Source organism: Coenobita brevimanus, chromosome 93 (genome assembly GCF_032717465.1).
Source record: "Coenobita brevimanus isolate Jiangsu-jjx chromosome 93, ASM3271746v2, whole genome shotgun sequence".
Taxonomy (NCBI): domain Eukaryota; kingdom Metazoa; phylum Arthropoda; class Malacostraca; order Decapoda; family Coenobitidae; genus Coenobita; species Coenobita brevimanus.
In genome coordinates this window covers 63336808-63359723 of record NC_137046.1, presented here as the reverse complement: position 1 = coordinate 63359723, position 22916 = coordinate 63336808, and the positions used below count along the sequence as shown (strand labels likewise).

At 40.1% G+C, this 22916-nt stretch overlaps 2 protein-coding genes and 1 pseudogene across 2 annotated transcripts; all 3 read right to left on the bottom strand.

Annotated features, from left to right (window-relative positions):
• Window positions 1–9631: 9631 nt before the first annotated feature.
• LOC145412482 (cuticle protein AMP4-like) lies at window positions 9632–14417 on the bottom strand. The gene is made up of 3 exons (XM_080282362.1): window positions 14409–14417; window positions 10554–10810; window positions 9632–9875 (listed from the first exon to the last, which is right to left on the bottom strand). The coding sequence occupies exons 1-3, from the start codon at window positions 14415–14417 to the stop codon at window positions 9632–9634; spliced, it is 510 nt and encodes a 169-aa protein (XP_080138488.1).
• A 2143-nt stretch (window positions 14418–16560) lies between these two features.
• LOC145412497 (endocuticle structural glycoprotein SgAbd-2-like) lies at window positions 16561–17416 on the bottom strand (annotated as a pseudogene).
• A 4143-nt stretch (window positions 17417–21559) lies between these two features.
• Window positions 21560–22565, bottom strand: LOC145412498 (endocuticle structural glycoprotein SgAbd-2-like). Its single transcript, XM_080282385.1, has 3 exons — window positions 22557–22565; window positions 22096–22409; window positions 21560–21809 (listed from the first exon to the last, which is right to left on the bottom strand). Exons 1-3 carry the CDS (start codon window positions 22563–22565, stop codon window positions 21560–21562), a joined length of 573 nt encoding a protein of 190 aa, XP_080138511.1.
• Window positions 22566–22916: the final 351 nt, after the last annotated feature.

Here is a 22916-nt window from a genome sequence, read left to right as displayed (position 1 = left end):
ATGGACATGCGACTGGACGGCTCCCTGAAGTGATTATTTATTACTTGTTAGTGGATGTATGTATTTATATTTACTATTAATGCAGAAGTGTAAGTGTGTGTGTGTACTTGTATGCAAGCTCGTATATTAAACATCAGCATTTGAATAAGGGTTGTCATTATACCTGGGGAATGAGTAAAATACAGCGTCTGATATTCAAGTGAACAGTCCACTCGTCTGAATGTCAACTGGACTAGAGTTGGATTCTGTTCGATTGTTGATATTTAAATAAAATTTGGCAGTGAGCATTTTCGTGTGTTATCATGAAGACAGCTCGACGGCATGCAGAAATTCACACACACACACACACACACACACTCACACAACTCGAAAAGAACACCTTGCATTTACACTTTTCACGATTTATTGCAAAAGTTCTCTCTTCTGTACTTATGTACTTATACTGCACATAAACCTGTCTGAACAACAGCCGAAGTTCTTTGAAAGTACACGTTTGTTAATACTTATTTGTTATATGTACGACTGGTTAAAGAAATAACACGAAGTCGTTTTCAGATAAATGGAATCTCTATGTTAATGGAGAGTAGGATACTTCGAATAGATTGTGATACGCACAGTGGTAAAATTGTAACACTTACGAGAAAGTACAAATGTTTTAATGAAAGAAAATATTGCTGAACAATCAGTATACAGACATGGGTAAAATTTCAAAAGCATATTAAAAGAAGATAAGGATGTTACTGTAAGAAAACAGATAAATCAGGAAATGCGTTTTAAATATTCATGCACTTACCTTACAGCATAAAATATTTCTGAAGAAAGCTAGTGCCACAATCCTACAAATATAAAAAAATTGATACAAATACTGAGATCATGTCAGTTTACTTGTTTTGGTGTAAGAACATACCTTAATTAATTTTCTCGATATATTTTATTACTTTGAGGAATATCTTCCACGCTTAGGCTAGGTTACCATGCACAGGGCTTTGTTATTTTGCTAAAAATTAGATTAATCGTTTAACTGCCAACATGTTCTTCAGAATATGCGAGTTTTCTCGTGTACCAAAGTAGCTCTAGCTTTCTTCAAAGATGCCTAAATTAACACTACAAAATGTATTATATGGCAATATTATGGTAAAATAAATGAATTTTTTCTTGTTGGCATAGGAGATGTAACACCTCTTGATCAGCGATTTAACTGTCAATTTCTCTATATCCTCATCTACGCGTACTACTGCAAACTGTGGACACTAAATAGAAACAAATAACAGAACATGATAACAGCCCTGTCCCAGCAACAAAATAATTCTATATTAATTACAGTGTCAAAAAATGATTATATATTACTATGTGCTGTCACAGAGAAGGATTTAAGAATTATCTCCTTTACGTTTCTCTACAATGAAATGTCTCCCCAAAGCAAAATAAAATCGTTAGATACTTACATGAATTAATCAAAATATATTTTCTCAGCTAAGTGATTATGGAGTAATGTGCAAAGTAAATCGTTGAGGAAGAAGTGTTACAAGTTCTCCAGTACCAAGATGAGTAAAATTTCTTGTACTTACCTTGCTGCAGAGGTGTCGTCATCCTACACCTGCAAATGAGAAATATAAGTTATATATCGCACGGTTAATAGTGAGGTCCTTATTTAACAGACAATAGTCATGATCGATCTCCTTACCCTTTTTCTTACCTAATAATTGGGAGAGGTAGATTCAGAAACAAAGGAGATGAATGTGGGAGAACTATCAGTAACATGTCTACAGTAGGAAAATGGACCACACGATCATCCACAATCCATTTCAGTTACAGGAATCCTGGCTTCACCTTATAGGCCTAACCATGTATGTATATGTATGTACAGTTTATGTGTACATATGTATGCATATATGTGAAGGTATTCGTATAAGAATGTATGCGTGTGTATGCATGTGTACAGTATACGTATGTTTGCATGTGTATATATGTATATATGTGTATAGGTATGTTTTTATGTGTATATGTATGTATGTATGTATTTATGTTTGCATGTGTTTGTATGCGTGTGTGTATGTGTGTGTGTATGTGTGTATAAGTATGTGCAAACATGTTTTGTACGAATGTGCAATTGTGCATATGATCGTATGCTTATGTTCATATGTTTGTTTTTGTAGGACTTTCCAAACCCAGAAAACTTGTATTCGAACCCAAAGAAACTTTCACAGTATTAAGCAAGGTTTTAGCATTTGGGGGCAAAAGACCCGAGCGACATTTCTATCTACATATATACATAAGATGTTAGTTTTCTCAAGATAATAAACAGTCTACAAGGTTGTTATTGTACGTACCTGCAGGAGAGGTAGCCGAGTGCAAGTAGTGACCGTTGTACTTGTACAGCGGGAAAACACAAGCACTGATAGGCAGTGAGGAATCAATATCCACTTCTTGTTGTTTGGCTTGCTAGCGGCGCCCTGAGGCATATGTTGGCTATAGTCAGTTTGTTTTCGTCTGACAGCACAGGGCCACGCTCGTAACTTAAATTCTATAACCGTAGTTTCATGAAATTCGATTAGCCCTAGTTATGAAGCAAGAATAGGCCTCCTTGGATACTACCTAAATTAACCTTCCAGGCTGTCTATACTTGACAGACAACTGAGCTGAAAGGGGCTAGGGATCTTTCTAATGCTACTGTAAGCGGGATATAGCACGTTTGTTATAACCTGAGAAGGTTCCTTAACACTTTTCAGCTCAGTTGATGGCCAAGGGTTGTGTGATTGGGAAGTTGATTTAACTTGTAACCAAGATGGTTCAAACGTCATAACTAGGGTTCATCGAATTTTACGCATCCATGATTTAAAATTGTGAAAGTGACACATCCGTCAGGCAAAAACAAAGGCACTGTAGACACGAGCTTAAAGTGAAGTTCTCGAACCAAGAATTTTTCTTCGTAAAGTAACAAGTACAGTAATATTTAGTATAATTACGGTTTCGCACTGTAACCATTCAAAACTTATGCACAGGACTTGGTGGTAATTTACGAAGACGACGCGATAAGCTTGAGAGTCCCTCCGAAAACTGTATAAAATGTGTAGCTTCCCATACCAAATTCCATCCACACTGCACAACGCACAATGGATCCCCAATGTTTTAACCGAAACGAGATAATAATTCAGATAATTGATGCACCACTTAGCACTGCTTTATTATAAGAGTGTAGAAGTACTAGAGTGACTGGTTTGCCTATGAGAATCATTGTTTACGTTTACTCCTCTTTTTTCTCTCTCCGAAAGCACAGTAATTTTCATGCAACTGAATGACATTGACAGTTATTTTTGGTCACCCACTTGAGTCATTCCGAGACGTGATAATAGCCGAACGGTATCTCAACAAAAAAAGAGGGGGGAGCGGAGAAAGAAACATTTACACTTCACTAGAGGCCCACCCATGGGGAGAATCACACCAGCTGCGAGCCGATACATACATAGCGCGGCTTGGAATATGACCTTGACCTTGTCCTACTCTCACCAATTTCGAACTCGTAGGAGATTTTGATCCCTACTACACAGCTGTAAAATTTTGTGATGATATCTTGAGCGGTTGCGAAGTTATCATGCTAACAGACACACAGACCTTGACTTACTTTCACCAATTTCGAACTCGTAGGATTTTTTCATCCCTGCTACACACATGTAAAATTTTGTGATGAGATCTTGAGTGCTTGCGAAGTTATCGTGCTAACAGATACACAGACATACAGAAAAATTTAAAACAATATCAACTTCGCTATCGCGGCTGGTAAATATATGGGTATAACTTTTTTCCATGTGAACATTTTCTCAGCAGTCAGTGTCATTATTCACATCCGTATAATACATAATTTGTATGCCTTAAGGAGCACCAGCTTCACCATACTTGCACTGTTGCATGTCCTCGATGTCTAACAATCGAGGTCTGGGGCCTATTCAACAGTTAATTTGTTTGCATCTCAACGAAAAGAATCTCCAACATGGCAAGCTTCAGTGGAGAGGTGTTAAGTTCACACTCGGTCCTTGATGACCGTTCTAATAATGCTCATATCAATAGTTCGTGCGTTTGCCAACGCCATAGCCAGGATAGGGCCACGGAAGCGGAAACAGGGTAGTAAAGTTTTGTTGGTAAGCATCCTATAAAAAAAAAACAAAAAAAAAACAAGGACTGAGGAAATGACCTTTAACTCCTCCATTACGATGAATTTTTTTTTCCCTCTTAATCAGGCTACCAGCAGACGATTGTATTCAGCTTAGGAATGAGCATCTATTTATGAAGGGGTCATTTAAGGTTATATTTCCAGCTTGAAAATTCTCTACACTCAGTAGAAATGTCTGCATAAAGATTAAAATACAAAATACGTCATCGGACTGGGATTAAACACCATTTAGTATCCAACACACGGCACAAAATACGTTTGGCGCCCTCCTCTTCCACTACCACCTCAGAAACACTGAGTAGCATCACTTCCTTCCCACCCCCATACTAACCCCTCCCCCGTGAAATACAAACGAGCTTAAAAGAATCGTACATGCTGCTTTCTTTTCAGGTGAGTGCTTCTGCTGCTTTCTCAACGCCACCGACACTGCAGGTAGTTAGCTGTTTCAAGTTCCAATGCCTCGCTCAGCAGAATATAATCGTCTAGTTTCATCTCGAATAGAATACAAGAGTTGTCATGACAACAGAGAGTTAATGACGGTATAACTTCAACTCCCATGCCTTACTCTCAGCTAAATAAAATCGCTTGGGTTGGCTACAATATGATAGGCTACTAGAGATGTCTCAATCATTAGAGAATGAATAGTGCTTGTAGTAATTCTCAGCCTCCTGTGATTCACTTTCGGCTGAGTAAAATCGTCTGAGGTTAGTTGGAACCAAGGAATATAGAGTAATAAGGAAGTTCAATGATTCATTAAGGTTTCGTTGCAAATAACAGTGCTGCCATCTTGCCGAATTGTAGCTAACTACTAGAAAACGGGCGAGAAAACAGAAATAGCGTCTGACCCGAGTATCAATTTTGTGCAAATGCCTCACAGCCCGGGTGCTGGCCCATGGGTCTGGCTGATTGCAGTTTCGTCTAAAAATACATCTCGTCTCCCGCTGGAATACGTGATTGGTTGATAAGTAAAATGTAGCTTTAATTATACTATAGTTTGTTTATTTGAAATGCTGAAGACTTTTGCTTTAATCTTCATCATTACAAATGGATTTTCCAGTACATCGAACACGTAAACACCGACATAATTGCCGAATTATAAGGTTGATGTTTACAAGCCAAAAAGTTGGTAGCCGCCAACTAGGGGGGGTCTAGTGTTTTTTTATTGGTGCTTATTTTTTCCCTAATTAATGGTTTGTCTGTGCCGCATTTGGGTGCAGTAACACTCACGGACCTTCCATGCGTCTTTTCCGACGCCTCTGTGATCCAGCAAGATGGAAATGATGGGATATTAAGATGGAGAGAGCAAACTGGTGTGCAAGTGTCGCCGTCATTGCAAGGTAAGTTTTGTTTATTGTATTTGGTACACTTATCAAAAGAATTGTTGTACCATAATATGCACTGAAAGAGACGGTGTAAGGATACATAATATTTTCAGAAATGAAATGGAAATAAGGTAGGTTACTTACTAGCTATAAATCAAAGTGTTTGGTTATTGAGAGAAGACTTTTGTCTGCATTTAATCTAAGATATTGTGTACTATACATGTGGGGCATTTTAATTATGGATGTATGAGGGTAAAGCTTACTTGTGAAAGAATGTTTCTTATAAGGTTAATGACAGTAAATCTTTAAATGCAAGAAAGAAAAATGTAACCAACTGATAATACCTTCTCCTGTTGACTGCATTAGTTATAAGAAAGGAATGCTAGTGTATCTGTCCACTACTGTTTCAGATATCCACTCAAAAGAAGAAGTAATCTTCCAGACCAGTGCTGAATTAATTCTGAGTAGTTCCTCAGTAAGGGAAAAACATAGTGAAGTTGTATTGGATAAAATTTTAATGAAATGTCTCCCAAAAAGCCATAATGTTGCCAACACATTATTAATATCATATTTTAATCTATGTTAATGTCATGCAAAACAATATCTGGATAAAGAAAAAAAATTAAGAGTAGTGCATACACTACAGTGACTAGAATATGTGAAACACCAGATACAACCCTTGTAAATGACTGTGGTAGATAATATAGGTTAGATTAAAGAACAGATACAGTATATACATGATGTGCTTAAAACCTACTTACTGTAGACTATTGGAGCTACAATATTTGTGATGGGTATATATGATCTATTCTATACAGCACCAAGTACAATATGACACTGGCAGCCATCTGTGATACAAACTGCAGATTAGGTTTTAAAAATTTTTGTCCATAAAACCCACATACTCTAGCAGAACTACAATGGCTTGGGCCCATACTTTTTGTACTGTAGATTAGGAAACATGAGTGATGATGTATTTATTTAGCTAATTTATTCTTATCAGCATGTATGACGGATGTTTTGTACTATGATGAAATTGTACTACCGTATGTATTTACCTAATCAGTCCTCAAGTTTGTAAATGACTGTGATGCTTTCATACCATAAGTTAAGTGACATGCAGATACAATAACCACTGTTGATCAATTATTATACCGCATTAGGTAGTACGTGAACTGTGGTAGGATTATATCTTATACAGTATCATTATTAAACTGTATATATATATATATATATATATATATATATATATATATATATATATATATATATATATATATATATATATATATATATATATATATATATATATTGCCAGACGCCTCAATCATGTTCGGGGTGGCCACAAACAAATCGCCTCCACGTCGCCCTGTCCCTCGCCATTTCACTGCCCTGCTCCCAACTCACACCCTCCTCTCTCATATACCTCTCCACCCCGTCCCTCCATCTCATCCGTGGCCTCCCCCTCCCTCTCCCCCCCTCCACTTCATTCACATACACTCTCTTCGTCAGTCTTTCACCCTCCATCCTCTCCACATGGCCAAACCACCTCAGTGTATTCCTCCTAACGCTTCCTATCACATCCACATCCACACCACAACACTTCTTTATATCCTCATTTGTCAGCCTGTCTCTCCATGTGACTCCACAGGCTCCTCTTATATATATATATATATATATATATATATATATATATATATATATATATATATATATATATATATATATATATATATATATATACAGTATACCGGTATTATATATTATTTTACTCTGGTAAGTTATATCCGTCCATCTATCCAGCATACAATCCTTTTCCCCGATCATTATGTAGATCAGGTATTTTATATAGGGTAGATACAGTTACATATGTTTAACACTTAGCCTGTGATACTGTATATGCAGCCTTTTTCTTAAACTTACTGAATGCCATTGTGAGAGTATTGTGATATTGTGGCTGAATGTTTTGTTGAAATAAGCACTGCGGTAGTGTAGTACAGTAATAGAATGTGAGATTCGTTGTGACTTCGAAAGAATAAGAATTCTCTTATGGGCTAATCCACGTAAGGAGGTTAGCCGAGATATTACTGTATTCCGATAGAAACCACTTTACCATAATTATGGATATCAAGAAGAAAAACAATCTTTTAATTCAACCAAATCTTTTATAATTGAAAACCGTATATATATATATATATATATATATATATATATATATATATATATATATATATATATATATATACCGGTATATATACATACATGCACATAATACATTCATACACATACATACTTTTATGTATACATACACATATATATACCTGCGTACACATATATACATACATTCATACACTATACATACATGGTTAGGCCTATAAGGTGGAGCCAGGATTCCGGTAACTGAAGTGGACTGTGAATGATCGTGTGGTCCATTTCCATAGACATGTTACTGATTGTTCTTCTACATTCAGACATCTTTGCTTGTGGATCTGCTTCTCCCAGTTACAGTATTAAGTAAGGAAAAGGGTCAGGAGTGTGATGATTATTGTCTCTTAATAAAGACCTATTATTTCTCCTTTGCAGGTAGGATGACGACGCCTCTGCAGCAAGGTAAATGCAAGAAATTTTACTTATGTTGGTACTGGTGACTTCGTAACACTTCTTCCTCAGCGATTTACTTTGCACAGTGCTCCATCATCACTTCGCTTAGAAAATATATTCTCAACTATTTCATGTAACTCTCTGCCTATTTGATTTTTATTTTGGGGAGACGTTTCATTGTGGAGAAGCTTATTGAGACTATTCCTAAATCATTCACTATGGTAGCCAATAGTAATTAGTTAAATATAATCATTTTTAGACACTATGAATGATATATATTTATGTTATTATTGTGAAAGGGCTGTTTTCATGCATTATTATATGTATCTATTTTAGTATTCACAGTTTACACTTGTGCCATTGAAGAGGATATAGAGAATTAAACAGTTAAAGCGCAGATGAAGAGGTGATACGACATCTCTCATGCCAGTAAGAAAAGAGTTCATATATTTTATCATACTTTTGTCACATGATATATTTTAAAGTGTTACGTTATGCATCTTTGAAGAAAGCTAGCGTTACTTTCAGGAGAAAAATCGCTTCTTTTCTTGACAGGCTAATGATTAATTTAACGCAACCCAGCAAAACTTTATGCACGGTAGCCTAACCTAAGCTTGGATGACAATATTCAAAGTAATGAATTATATCGAAAAATTAATTAAGGTATGTTCTCACCAAAATCGAGTAAGCTGACAGGATCTAAATAGTTGTATCAGTCTATTTTAGCTTTTGTAATATGGTGGCACTAGCTCTCTTCAGAAATATTTTAAGCTGTAAGGTAAGTGCATGAATATTTACAGAAGTGCATTTCCTAAATTATTTACTTTCTTACATTAACATCTTTATCCTCTTTGGATAAGCGTTTGAAATTTCACCCATGTCCGTCTACTGATTATTCAGCGATATTCTCTTGCATTAAAAAATTATACTTTTTCGTAAATGTTACAGTTTTACATCTGTGTATATCATAATCTGTTCACAGTACTCAACTATTAAGAAAGTGATCCCATTTATTTGAAAACGACTTCGTGTTATTTCTTTAACCGGGCATACATACAAGTATTAACACACGTATACCTTTCAAGAACTTTATCTGTTGTTCAGACAGGTTTAAGTACAGTATAAGCATATGAATATCAATGAGAAACTTTTGCAATAAACCACGAAAAAATTTGAGTGAAAGGTGTTCTGTTGGAGTAAATGATCTTTACCCCCCGTGAATTTCTGCATGTCATCGAGCATTTTTTACGATAACACATGTAAATACAAGCTGTCAGATTGATTTAAATACCTACAACAGGACTGAATCTAATTCTGGTCAAGTTGACATTCAGAAAAGTCCACCGTTCACCTGAATATCAGATGCTGTATTTTACTCTTTCTTCAGGTATATTTATAACCCGTATTCAGATGCTAATGTTTAATATACAAGCATGCATACACGTACACACACATTTACATTCCAATATTTCTAGTAAAAAAATAATTTAAGTACGAGTTTGCACTTGGTGAGCTCGGGTCCGTTAAGTAAGACTGTCAGCTATTGTGGTCGACGGTATGTGTAGGAAGGCGCAGGCACAGATGGCTCCGATCTCAGACCGGCAGACTCAGCTCGGGCGGCGGCGGCGTCCTCTTCCTCAGCCTTAGCTATCTGGTTTAGCACGAACTGGGGGATTGGGTGGGGAAACTCTGGAGCCACTGGCAGATGGTCTCCCTCAGGCTGGTAGCCGTTCTCATTGGCTACAAACTTCGTGATGATAAGTGTGCCATCAGGGGCAGTGTAACTGTAAAGAAATATTTACTTCCGGTGTTATCGTGACAAAGGCCATGTTGCTAAACTATTCGGTAATTTTTAGGCGGGTGGAAAGGGTTGTAATCTTTGTTTCCTAATAAGTGATCAAATCCATGGAAAAAGTTGCACTGACCACAACGGCTAAAGAAACAGACATAGATAAACAAAAACTTAGACAGATAAAGCCTGAGATAAAAGGACATTTTGACGTACAAAAAGACAGAAAAAGTACAAGCAGGGACAAATGTGTCCCAAATATTTCACCTCATATACTTCTTACTTTCCTCTGCTGCCCAATAGTCTTAAGTTGAAAGAGGCCTCTTATGTTCATCTGTTCATAATTGACCATCTTTAATATACTTGGAAGAGATGTCACGAACATGTCCTGAGCATGATGCAGATGCAATGGATTTTATCTGAGTGAGCTGGGCCACTGCCAAAAATGAATTCTAAGTACTAGAAGTCTCATGAAATTCTCTGAACCATATTTATGTAGTCGGAGTGAGACTTCTTGGTTACTAGTGAAATACTCTTCCCAGTCTGAATTCACTTTTCCTTCAGCTGAGCTGACAGGTGTTATAGATCTTTGTCAGGATAGTAAAAATCCGCTATACTAGGCAAACTCTTCTCCCCGATTCTACGCGTATATAGGTATACAGAATACACTTACGAGAACTCTCCAGCCTTGATGACTGCACCGGTGGAAGCGTCTGGGGAGCCTGACTGAGAGAGCCTGATCCCATCCCCAGTCTCGATCTCGTAGTTGTACCTACCGTCCGCCTCCTGAATCCTTTCATCCTTAAGGATGGGCACCACCTCCCTGGGTTCAAAAGACGCTGCTCGAGTGGAGGCGGAGGGTATGATGCCATAGGAGTCGACTTGGTGGTGGTCAGCATTAGCCACAGTCACCACACCAAGGAGGAGTACCTAGTGAGAGTAAGGGTGGTTGATTAGTGTCGATGACGCCTACACCAAACTGTTTTATGTAGGTTAGATACGTCTTTGATAAGTGCGAGGTTTATGAAGTCTGCGTTCAATCCCACCGGTGCGAAATGACCATTTTAAGCTGAATAAAATTCGTTTGGACATGGGAAGAGTAAACATATTTTACGTAATCGTAGTGGAAGGATTTGGCAGCAGGGAACAATATGGTTATTTGAAATCCCTCATAACGGACCTACCCAATCTTCCACAAAACCCGTCCCCAATAATAACATATATCTGTCCTGGTTTTGTCTTATCCTACCTCTGTCTTGCGAAAAATACGATTCCAAATGACGAGAATCCTCTGCTCGTTAAAGTAAGTCACGCACAGCATTATAATTGATTGCCTACAACTTTGAATTATCATAATCGATAAAACTGTAGCAGATTAACGTGAACACAAGCATTTTATACTCACAAGCTTCATACTGTGAGGTGTGTTGGTGAGCCGTATCTGTGAGAGAGCGTGGTTGGAGACTGTTGCACAGAGGGTCTACTCGGGAGCTTAAATACCCCGTGTGTGCCCTGCCGGACCGACTTTCCTGTGTTGACCCGCCCTTGATTTCTTTGCCCTTGCCTTCCCGCCGTTACTCAGCTCATTCATGTGATAGGGGTAAGAATAAAGAAGAACTGGTTTGATACCGGAGAATTTGAGGCAAATGAGATACGTTTAAGGTCGTATGATTAAAACTCGGTATACGAAAGTGAAAGCAAGTCTTTAAGTGTTGATATCATTATTGAAATACGTGATAGAAATTTATGGGAATTTAAATCTTTCTACCTTGTTAAGAGCGAGCGAGCGCAGCGATGTTGACCCTACATTTAGCCGTGAAATGAGAGGCCCGACATGACCCGGCCCGGCCCGACACGACACGGTCCGACTGCGATGGTTTTCAGAGGCTGATAACTTTTCTACACTGTGAGATAGAGAAGAGATTCTTTCAGCAGGTAGTAGATACATTCAATAAATTTTGCTTTTAGATATATATTCACTCATGAGACCAGAGAAACCCCTTGGAATCCCATCATCCCAAGGGAATGTACTGAGAGCTTCATTTGACCTGCTGCACTGTGAAACCGATTTAAAAAAGATTTCCTGTTGCAACACTGTGTTCTCTTGCATGAATTCTAACAATTAAATATTGGATATTACGCTCATAGTTTTACACGAACGTGTTTTCTAAGTTTAGAGGGTGAAATCAGCAAAACGTGAGAAAGAAAATATTTTAACTCAATTATTTTTGTGATTTTGTCCAACTACATCACCAGAACTGTTGAAAGTTAACATCAAGATGAAATTATGATGATAGGCGTATGTACAAACGCTCGTTCGCTTATGACGCTCACAAAGCGCACTGAGTTATGAAGATTGGAATGTAGTCTGTTACTTATTATCACCTTTGTTTCAATAACTGCAGTCCCTATTTAGAAATATGCCTGATAGTTTGCTGTATCAATTTTAAGACTTCTAGACTTCATGACTCATTAGACGAATGAAATCGTGTTAGTTGGATTGAAATACTGAGTTACCCTGACCATGAGATAGTTAATAGACGCTTGGATATTTCTTATCTCTGAGAAAGGTGTACGTAAATTGGTTGAAATCGAACTCAAGGCCTTCCATTTGCGAGCGGGGTATGCTAACTGATGTTGACCAAGGCTGACACGCAAAAAAGAAAGCTGACACGGTGGGTTGGTCAAGAGGAAACCTGTCTGGGCAAGATAATGTAAACAAAATAAGAAACATTATAGCTGATAACTTGTGACACAGAATTGCGCACGCTTTAGCATAGACCTATCTGAATTTACTTTCAGGTATATTATTTCTCGAGTAGTAGGTGGGGGCACATTCCGTCCACACACTTGATATAGTGCTACATTTAGGTGCTTTTACCCAGACTGACGAATCATTCTGGTTTCCTGTAACCAAGGCAACAATTTGCTAAGTAGAATTCTAACCATACAACCAAATGGCGCCTACAGATCGAGTAAGTTAAAAGTTCCAACCATGTGGTCCATGATATATTTCCGAAGGCTGCTTGGGGTGTATTGCTCACGTAACGGCGGTAAGGGATGAGCAGCAGGTCACAGTGACCTTAAATGTCTGCAATGAGTATTCTATACCCAGACCCTTACTCCACTGGTGGGTCAAAAAAAGGTTAGAGGATCGATAGACGGATAGTTTGCTCTCGGTATTCCTTAGCTTATCTGAATTTACATGCACGTATATTGCTGGGTCCGTGAAGTAATCAGGATTCCGGGGGCTTCAGTGTTGTGTATGACTGTCCCCCATGTCATAGCACATCCTGTTTATAGATTTCCCTTTTCTGTAATTTATCTTTTCTTGTGTTTGATTTCTTCCACACGCAGTCCGTAAGTGGGAAAGGTCTTGATGATGGTGGTGATGCTGCTGCTGCTGCTAATGATTTAAATGGGCAGGATGAGGATTATGGTATGCATTGTTTCGCAGAGATGATAATTTTGTTTTCCCTTTTTAGTTACTTTAAGAAGGTTTTATTAAAATCAGGAGAGGCATTAAGACTTGGAGATATTAGGTAATAGTTTTCGTTAATCTCTCCACATTAGAGGTCCTTCTTACGTCAAATAAAGTCGTGTGTTGATAGCAAGCATAAAAATAAATGCGAAATCATTGTCGTGTGGGTCAAAGCACTGCACACGAAATATCCTCGTCATATCCTCAGTCAGAGCATAGAAAGATATTCTTTTACCAAAAATCAAAGCCACACTTCAGCTTCGTAGACCGACAAAAAGCAAACAGGGCAGGTCTTGCAATTTAAACAAAAAAATGCGACATTGATCCCTAGGTGTCGCGACCCAGTACCTTGTTCTGGAGTCATATAATACGAGCAGTGATATGGGTCAAGGCAATCACAGTCAAGGCGTATCTGGGGAGAGGGTGGGAGGTGTTTTTTTGCTTGGACACCCTTTTGCCCTTACTCCTAGTGGATATAGTTTTCATCAGTTCATGTGCCTGTCTCTACGTAGACGCCTTAATTCCTGAAGGGGTGGCCCAAACGAATCACCTCCCTATCGACCTGTCCTTCGCCGTCACGCTGTCCTCTCCTTAGCTCAGGACACTGTCATTCATACCTCCCCACAGGATTCCTTCATCGCATCCTCTGTCTCCCCCCTCCCTCTCTCCCTTCTACATAGCCTATAACATGCAGTACATTTAGTAGGATACCTTTTGACAGATCATTCCAAATATTAACAAAGTTTCGAGAAGGATCCCCTATTTTTTTTTCTCCTTTTCTTTTTCTTTCTTTTTTTTTCCCCTTACCCTTACCATCCCTTCCTTCTCAGTAATCGGAGCATGTTGATCTTTTGAGAATTGTACGGCTCTTTATCCTTTCTCAGCACGTCTTCATAACACTCAGCATTTTCCATACGGTAATCAATTTTTTGTCACAGCTTACCGTTCAAGTCAGAAAGATGATTTTACGCCAAGTTATCCCCGCAGTCTGGTGACTTTTTACAATATTTCATTTTTGCAATACGCAGACGAAATTTTTATGCTTACGGGAGACATCTTGGAATTGAGATATTAATGAGTACCGTACTGTACGAGTATTTAATCTTTCCAGTTTGAAAAGCGTTGCCATAGTTGAATGAATTCTGGTAGTAGCAAAAATTACATAAGTTCGTCATCGTATTACAGAGGTTTAAATGAAGCAACTACAGCTGTCGTGAGGGATTTAAATGGACCTAGTGCAGCTGTTGTGGAGGGTTTAAATGGACCAAGTATAGGTGTCATTGGGGTTTAGGTGGACCAAATATTGTTGTCATTGGAGTTATAGTGGACCAAGTATAGCTGTCGTGTCGGGTTTAAACGGACCGAGTATAGCTGTCATGAGGGTTTAAATGGACAGACTATAGCTCGTGGGGTATTTAAAGGGGGGTTTAAATAGATCTAGTACAGTTGTCGTGAGTGTTTCAGTGGATCAAGTACAGCTTTCGTGGAAGGTTTAAATAGACTGAGTAAAGCTAATGGGTCGAGTATAGCTGTCATGGGGGTTTAAAAGGACAGAATATGGTTTTCATGGGGGTTTAAATGGACCGAGTACAGCTGTCGTGAGGGTTTAAATGGACCAAGTATAACTGTCGGGGAGGGTTTAAATAGACCGAGTATAGTTATCTTGGGGGTTTAAATGGACCGAATATACATGTCATGAGGGTTTAAATGGACGGAATGTGGCTCTCGTGGGAGTTTAAATTGACTGAGTACAGCCGTCGTGAGAGTTTAAATGGACCGAGTATAGCTGTCATGGGGGTAAATGGACGGCATGTACCGGCAGCTGTCGTGGAGGGTTTAAATGAATCGAATATAACCGTCGTGAATCTAATCGTCAGGCTCAGCGGTTGCTTAATGTAAGCACGGATACAGACCGACCAAGCCAAGGTTATGCCACAGGAGACCACTGTCCTACTTACCCTAAGTTCATACAGTATCAGGACGACTAGAGTATTCTATTCCAGCTAATGCCGGATGATGCCATCTAGGTGAAAGTGAGTCGTAGGAGCCCGAGAGCGTTAACCCTGAAAGGATAGCCACAAATGAATATCCTCCATGTCACAGTCCCTCCGCCATTAGGCTGCACTCTCTCCAACTCACACACCCCACTCTCATATACCTCCCCACGCAATCTCTCCATCTCATCCTTGGTCTTCTCGTGCTCCGCTAACAGTCCCTCCCTCCCGCCTCACTCACATGCACTCTCCTAGTCAGTCTTTCATTCTCCAATTTGTCCATCATACTCATACTGGTCTCAGCGTACAAAAAACACTTCCTTCCACTTCCTCATAATACTGCTGCATCTCCTATGCTGTGTTACGTCAGGATATTGAGTTCAGTCTGCTCTCCATTCCAGATACCTGGAACATTTAACTTCTTTCATGTTTAACCCATTTTGAGAAATGGTTTAATATCTGAAGGAACACACACACACACACACACACACACACACACACACAAGTATTATTATTCACCCCATTGGATATCTTACATTCCAGTATCATTGTAACAGATATTGTCGTAAGCTATCACTGCAGATTGTACAATGGAAACTAAACTGGAATACAGTTTTGACCAAGTCTTAGCGGACAAAATAAATCGCAGCCGATTCAGTGCATTCATTTATTTACAGTGTAATCGCACTCAAACATAAATACATGCAATTTGTCTGTACAAGATGATTGGCTTTCCGTAGCCAGGTAGGATGGATCTGATGAGTCTAGTCCACGTGGGAGCAGCATGTGAAAGAGACAGGATCTAGCTCATATGACAGACTAACGCCACCACCAATCCGTGGAAGAAGACTGAGTTCTGGAGATCTTCAGAAATGCAAGGAAACAGACGACAGAGCGGTAGGAATGAGTTTCAATAAATTTAGATGAAAGGTACATTGCTTCATATTAGGTTAGATCTGTGAGGTTTGGTCTTGGAGACATATCTTCTAACGCCCGAGGTTCATGGGCGAAGAGTAAACTTATTGGATCTGTGAAGCATTAAGTAGGAGCTCACTCGAACGAAACGTAACCTACCTAATCTTACTATGAAGTGCTGTGACTGTGACCATACTTTGTTGACATTGGTATTTGAGACCATGAGAGTATTTCATCACTATCAAAGGTCAGCGGAGAGGCGGCGGTGATATATACAGTATATGCATAATCTACTGAGGGGGACCGTAGTAGAGGGAGGGGACGGGGGCAGGGACGGAGGCTGCTTGCCTCACGCTGGCAGCCTCAGCACGGGCAGCGGCTGCATCCTCCTCGGCAGCCTTAGCGATCTGGTCCAGCACGAACTGGGGAATTTCGTGAGGGAACTCTGGAGCTACGGGCAAGTGGTCGCCCTCAGGCTGGAAACCGTTCTCGTCAGCCACATACTTGAGTGTGATGGGCGTGCCGTCTGGAGAAGTGTAGCTGAGGAGAAGGATATGCGTCAAATATTTATATCAGCTGGAGTAATCATTTTGGCCACAAAACAGGAGCTGTACCTAACATTTCTCTGACGTATGAGTACAAAGCAAAGTGTGATAGGAAAGACCTAAGAAAACGTGAGACAAGGTATTATTTAAAGACTACAGAGAAAAGCGGCTAACTGGATCAAGAGGACTGGTGATTGGCCATCAGATGACAAAACCCTACACATACTGTCATAACCAAGGCCATTTATGTAGAAATCAAAATTAAATGTTGTACTCACGAGAATTCTCCGGCGGTCACAATGGTTTCTTCGGGCCCTTCAGGAGAACCAGACTCTGCTAAAATGATACCGTTGCCAGTCTCCACATCAACTGTTTATGATCCATCATCCTCGTGAACTCTGTCGTCCCTCAAAATGGGAATCTGCTCAACGCTTTCGAACGCACTCTGTCTAGTGGAGGCCGAGGCGGGAATACCGTAGGTGGGCTGTGGTGGCGGTGCTGGCTGGGGTGGAGGCCTTACGGGCTGTGATGGAGTCGGATAACCGTACTGGGGGGCTCCCATAGCCACCATGCACAGGGCTGCAAGCACAACCTGAAACATAACAGAGAACATAATGCCTGATGATGTCTTATGATTTCGTGGTATATATATCATGATGGATATAACATGTATAAGCATGATGGATATAATATGTAACATTTAGCTTCTTCACAGTACCGGGAGCACTTACGGTCTTCATATTGGCTAGATGGCGAAGGTATTGATGAAGCGCAGAGGGTCGGAGCAGCTTATATAGCGGTGGTGATTTCCCCGGTTTGAATAGTGACCCTCGGCCTTGGAGCAATTTTGGACCATCTTTAATTAACTAACCCTGACGTCCTTGCCCTATCTTCCCTCACTTCAGTACACACACAAGCACATAGACTTGTTCCTTTGCCTTGGATCTAGTGTGTACCACGTTTCTGCATAGTCTGGGTTTCATGCTTTTTAATTTCTAGTTCTAGGTCGTCACTCAATTCTTTCCCTTCGCTTCTCCCCCTTCTTCATTCCCTCAACTCCCACACTAACACCCACGCCTTTTTTTCCCTAACCAAGAAACTGTGATAATGTATATCTTTCTCTTCACTGCGATGGCGTGTAATTTAGTTTATTCTGTATACTAGTAAACGATTTTTCCCAGCCAAGGAAGCCTCATTTAGTGAAGTGGTCACTTTCCGGCTGAATGCATTCGCCACAGGATAGCATGAATTAAATACAAATCGTATCTAAAGGGTGTTGTGCGCTGCATAGTGTAGTAATTTCTAGTTGCAGGTCATAATTCGTCCATTTTTCTTTCCTTGGTTATCATTCTTTTCCTTTCGATTATACACTGATACTACCGTTAATCCTCCCATTAATCCTCTCCCCGTCGGGATGCATCTAGTATTCTATTTCAGCTAACACCAGATGACTTTATTCAGGCAAGAGAAAATCATAGGAGTTTGAGAGTGTTCAATCTGTGACCATTTGTTTAGTGGTCGAGACTTTTCTAATAATAATGTATTGTAGATAAACCAGACAGGTTTATTCAGCCTTGAGTGAGTGTAGGAGCCTTGGAATCTTAATTCTTTTTGGATTCTGTCTTATTTTAACGAACTTTCAACATAGTGAATATTTCATTGTCCTCACTTATCTGATCCGCTATCCAGTAATCTATACGTATCATCTAACTTCCTTTCATAAGTCAGGAGCTGCTGTGGTGTGGTGGTACTGTTTGTCTCCTGTTGCGGCCCATAAGTGATCGTAATGGGCCAAAATTAATCTGGCAAGACCTGAAAAAATAAAAAGAGGCCTTAACTGATATGACTGGCTCTGAACGTGGCTGTTATGGCAAAAGAATGATGTATCAGTGCCTTAATCGACTTTATTTAAAATATGGACTCATTTCTTCCTGTAGGCCGTTTTGACTGCTGAATATAGTTACTTTGGATGACTGTTTGCCGGCACGACGCAGTCTCGTGTATAACTTCCACGTCTTACTCTCCTTGCGTGGCTAATACTCCTAAGCTGAGAGAGATTAGGTATACATATCTGCCCATAGATGACTCTCTTTGATATGATGCATAGGAAGGGGAAAATGACGGACACGCCTCAGTTGTGAATTAGACACAGTAGTGTACCAGGCGAAACGTTATTCATGAGTGTATTTAATCGACGAACGCGCTACTTGAAAGCATTTATAAAATAGGATTTCATAGACTTGTTGCACTGAGTAGGATTAACAAATAAATCAGTAATCGTATAGAAGAAGGCATGGGTTTAATGATTGTCGGTTAGACGAGATTGTTTAACACGGACAACTGTATTTTTTCAAAACTTGCCAGATCACGAGAGGTACCCATCGAATTTGCAGTTGAAGTCCCAATTTCATTTCTATGTACGAACAGGCCTGGTTAAGGAAAACCTTGCCCAGATGTCTCATGAGCGACCTGAAAATCAAACCCATTATCTCTAGGATGCAGGTCCGACATGCATCCTATTACACCACCGCCACCAAGCTCCTTACTCCTTCAGTCCGATGACGCTTTTAAATTCTGTATGCATTATTGTATGTGCTACCGCCAGACAGTGCTCTTCAGCTCTGGAGTGGCTGTTTCTAGTTGCAGGACTATACTTGGGTTACTCTAAATTGGCTTAAAGTTGTAGTAGCTCAGTCTTTATTGTAGAGTTGTAACAAGAGAAGATAAATCGGAAGATGTGGTACCTTATGAAAAGAATGTAGAGCCATACCATTGTCTTTTTCTACCACTGAACTACATTAATTGTGCTGCAAATGGACGAAAATATAGACAAAGTTAAGCTGCAAGGAGTATAGAATCAGTCTCCATTAACTCTTTCAGCAGCCAGATCTCTCTGTCTAAGCTGGATAAAACTGCCTGAAGGTGGAACGAATAAAATGCAAAATACGTCCTGCAGCTGAAGAAAATGATCAAACATTAATGTACTCGTACTCTCTTGACATACGGAGGTCAAGTTACATACCGGTACTACAGTACCCTTCATAATAAATAAATAGCCTTGAAGAGAGGTTTCCCAGTAGTATAGGGGACATGGTGTAGCAATGGATATTATGTTTAGATCGCTAAAACAAAAATGTTTTAATTCTAGGTCCGATTTAACCGGTGAACTCTTTCCTGTTCGTCCCTGGTCACCCGGCACTTTGACTGCAGACATATATGTTACATTGACAATTACAGATCGCATCATAGAGATAGAATAACATTTAAAAAACTGATTGTATTGCATAATAACCTACATGCAGTCTATATTCATTAGTTTTAAGCCTTTTTCTTCTTAAAACTCTAATCAGCTGCTGAATACTTCCATCTGAGTCAATGGCTAGCTAACGTCAGACTGTCATATTCGCCTAATTAGTAAGTCGGAAGAGCCTGAGGCTCTGAGAGTGTTAATACTGTCACCATGAACACTCTTGATCGGGAATATCATTATATTTCATTCAACTTTCAGAGATTGTCTTGAATCGCTCATGGGAGTCCGATGTTAAAGCTGAAGATTTTAACACTCACATGATCGGGACAACTGTGCTGGGTTATGCCAGCTGACGCCAGACCCTTTTATTCGGCCAAACAATATTCAGCTGAGGATGAGTCAATCGAGCCATGATAGTCAAATGATCGGGACAGCTGAAGTTTTCTGTTCAAGCTGACATTTATATTCAGTTAACGGTGAATCATAAAACTCCTGAGAGTGTTAATTTTCAGTACTATCACTCAAGTTTAAAACAGTTATATTAATTCCATCTAACGTTACACGATTTCATAGAGCTGAGAGGGAGTCAGAAAACCTAAGGGCGTGATATCTGCTCATCTACCAAATATCGTGTCATCTGCCTTCCCCAGGAGCCTGTCCTTGAACAGATTTAATAGTGATGGAGGCTATGAATTATGACACACACACACACACAAACACACACACACACACACACACACACACACAAGCGGGCGCGGACGTACATGATACTTATGCTCATGGATAAAGAAATACATGTGCACTCAGGTATTCATTTTTTTGTATTTCGTCATTTATTATACTCGACGTAGTAATAGATAAAAAATTCCATATACATTTAAGGAACATAGACTAAGCTGGAAGACAACTTGTCCCAGTATGTAGGCGACAAAATAAATCATAAGTCAACGCATTCATTTATTTGCAACCTAATTACACTCAGACATAAATACATGCAAATAATATATACAAGACAATTTAGCGTTCCGTAGTTAGGTCGTGTGCGGCTAATGATGAGTGTAGTCCGGATGGGGAATAGTATCTGGATAGGTTAGTATCGATTTTATGTAAAAGCATAGCGCCACCACCCTTCCGTGGACGAAGACTGAGATTCGGATACCTTCCGTAATGTAAGGAAACTCACGACATGGCGATAAGTATGAGTTTGCATAGATTTAGATAAAAGATACATTATTACGCTATAGACTGCGTCCTTGAGGTTAGGTTTGTGTGGCATATTTCTTCTCGTTTTCTAGATTAGTGGACGTAGTGCAAAATGTGTGGATCTCCAGTTTGTAACAGATGTGCCTCTCCAGATCACACTCATGATTTTAGCTGGAGCGAGGTGCAGTATCTATGATCTAATCCTATGTAGATCGATATTTGCCACCATGTCAGTCATTTCCTGAAGTTATAAACCTTGTGACGGGTTGGAGATTAAATTCCTCCACAGATTTACTGAGGGGGGCCGTAGTAGAGGGAGGGGGCGGGGGCGGGAACGGAGGCTGCCTGCCTCACGCTGGCAGCCTCAGCTCTGGCTGCGGCGGCGTCCTCCTCGGCCGCCTTAGCGATCTGGTCCAGCACGAACTGGGGGATTTCGTGAGGGAACTCCGGAGCCACGGGCAGGTGGTCTCCTTCAGGCTGGAAACCATTCTCGTCAGCAACATACTGAAGTGAGATGGGCGTGCCGTCTGGGGCAGTGTAGCTGAGGGAATGGAATATGTGTTAAATATTTATAACAGCTGGAATAATGAGTTTGGTCATGAAACAAGAGTTGTATCTAACATTTCGTTGACATATGAGTATTAAGTATATAAAGCAAAGTGCCAAAGGGCAGATCTAAGAACACATGGGGTGAGATTTTGTGTAAAGACTTCAGAGAAAAGGGGCTAACCGGATCCAGAGGAGTGGTGAACAACCATCAGGTGGCCAAGCCCTACACAGGTTACCATAACCAAGGCCAATTAGAAAATAAATTTAAAATCACTCACGAGAATTCTCCGGCGGTCACAATGGTTCCCTCTGGCCCGTCAGGAGAACCAGACTCCGCTAAAATGATACCGTTGCCAGTCTCCACATCAACTGTGTATGATCCATCATCCTCGTGAACTCTGTCGTCCCTCAAAATGGGAATCTGCTCAACGCTGTCGAACGCACTCTGTCTAGTGGAGGCCGAGGCGGGAATACCGTATGTGGGCTGTGATCGCGGTGCTGGCTGGGGTGGAGGCCTTACGGGCTGTGATGGAGTCTGATAACCGTACTGGGGGGCTCCCATGGCCACCATGCACAGGGCTGCAAGCACAACCTGAAATATATCAGAGAACATATGCCTGATAATGTTATTTTTTGGAACATGGCACATAACACAGTTTCATGTTTTCTTCCTGCACCAGACGTAACAAGTATCTAGTGGTGCAAGGAACAGCTTCCCCACAATACAGAAAACACTTACGATCTTCATGTTGCTCAGATGGCGAAGGTACTGATGAGGCAAAGATGGTCGGAGCTGCTTATATAGTGGTGGTGCTTCCCCCGACCTAAGTTGTGGCCCTCGGCCTTGGAGCAGTTCTGGCTCATCGTCCATTAACTCACCCTGACGTCCTTGCGCTACCTTCCATCATTTCACTACACACACAGACACACATACTTCTTCCATTTGCCATGAATCTATTGTGCTCTACAGTTTTTGCGTAGTCGAGGTACTACCATTTCTTTTTTTCTTTTTTTTTCTAGGTCATCAATCGTTGCTTTCCACTCCCAGGATCGCCATTCTTATTCACATATTAGTCATTCAGTCTCCTGTCAGTTCTCC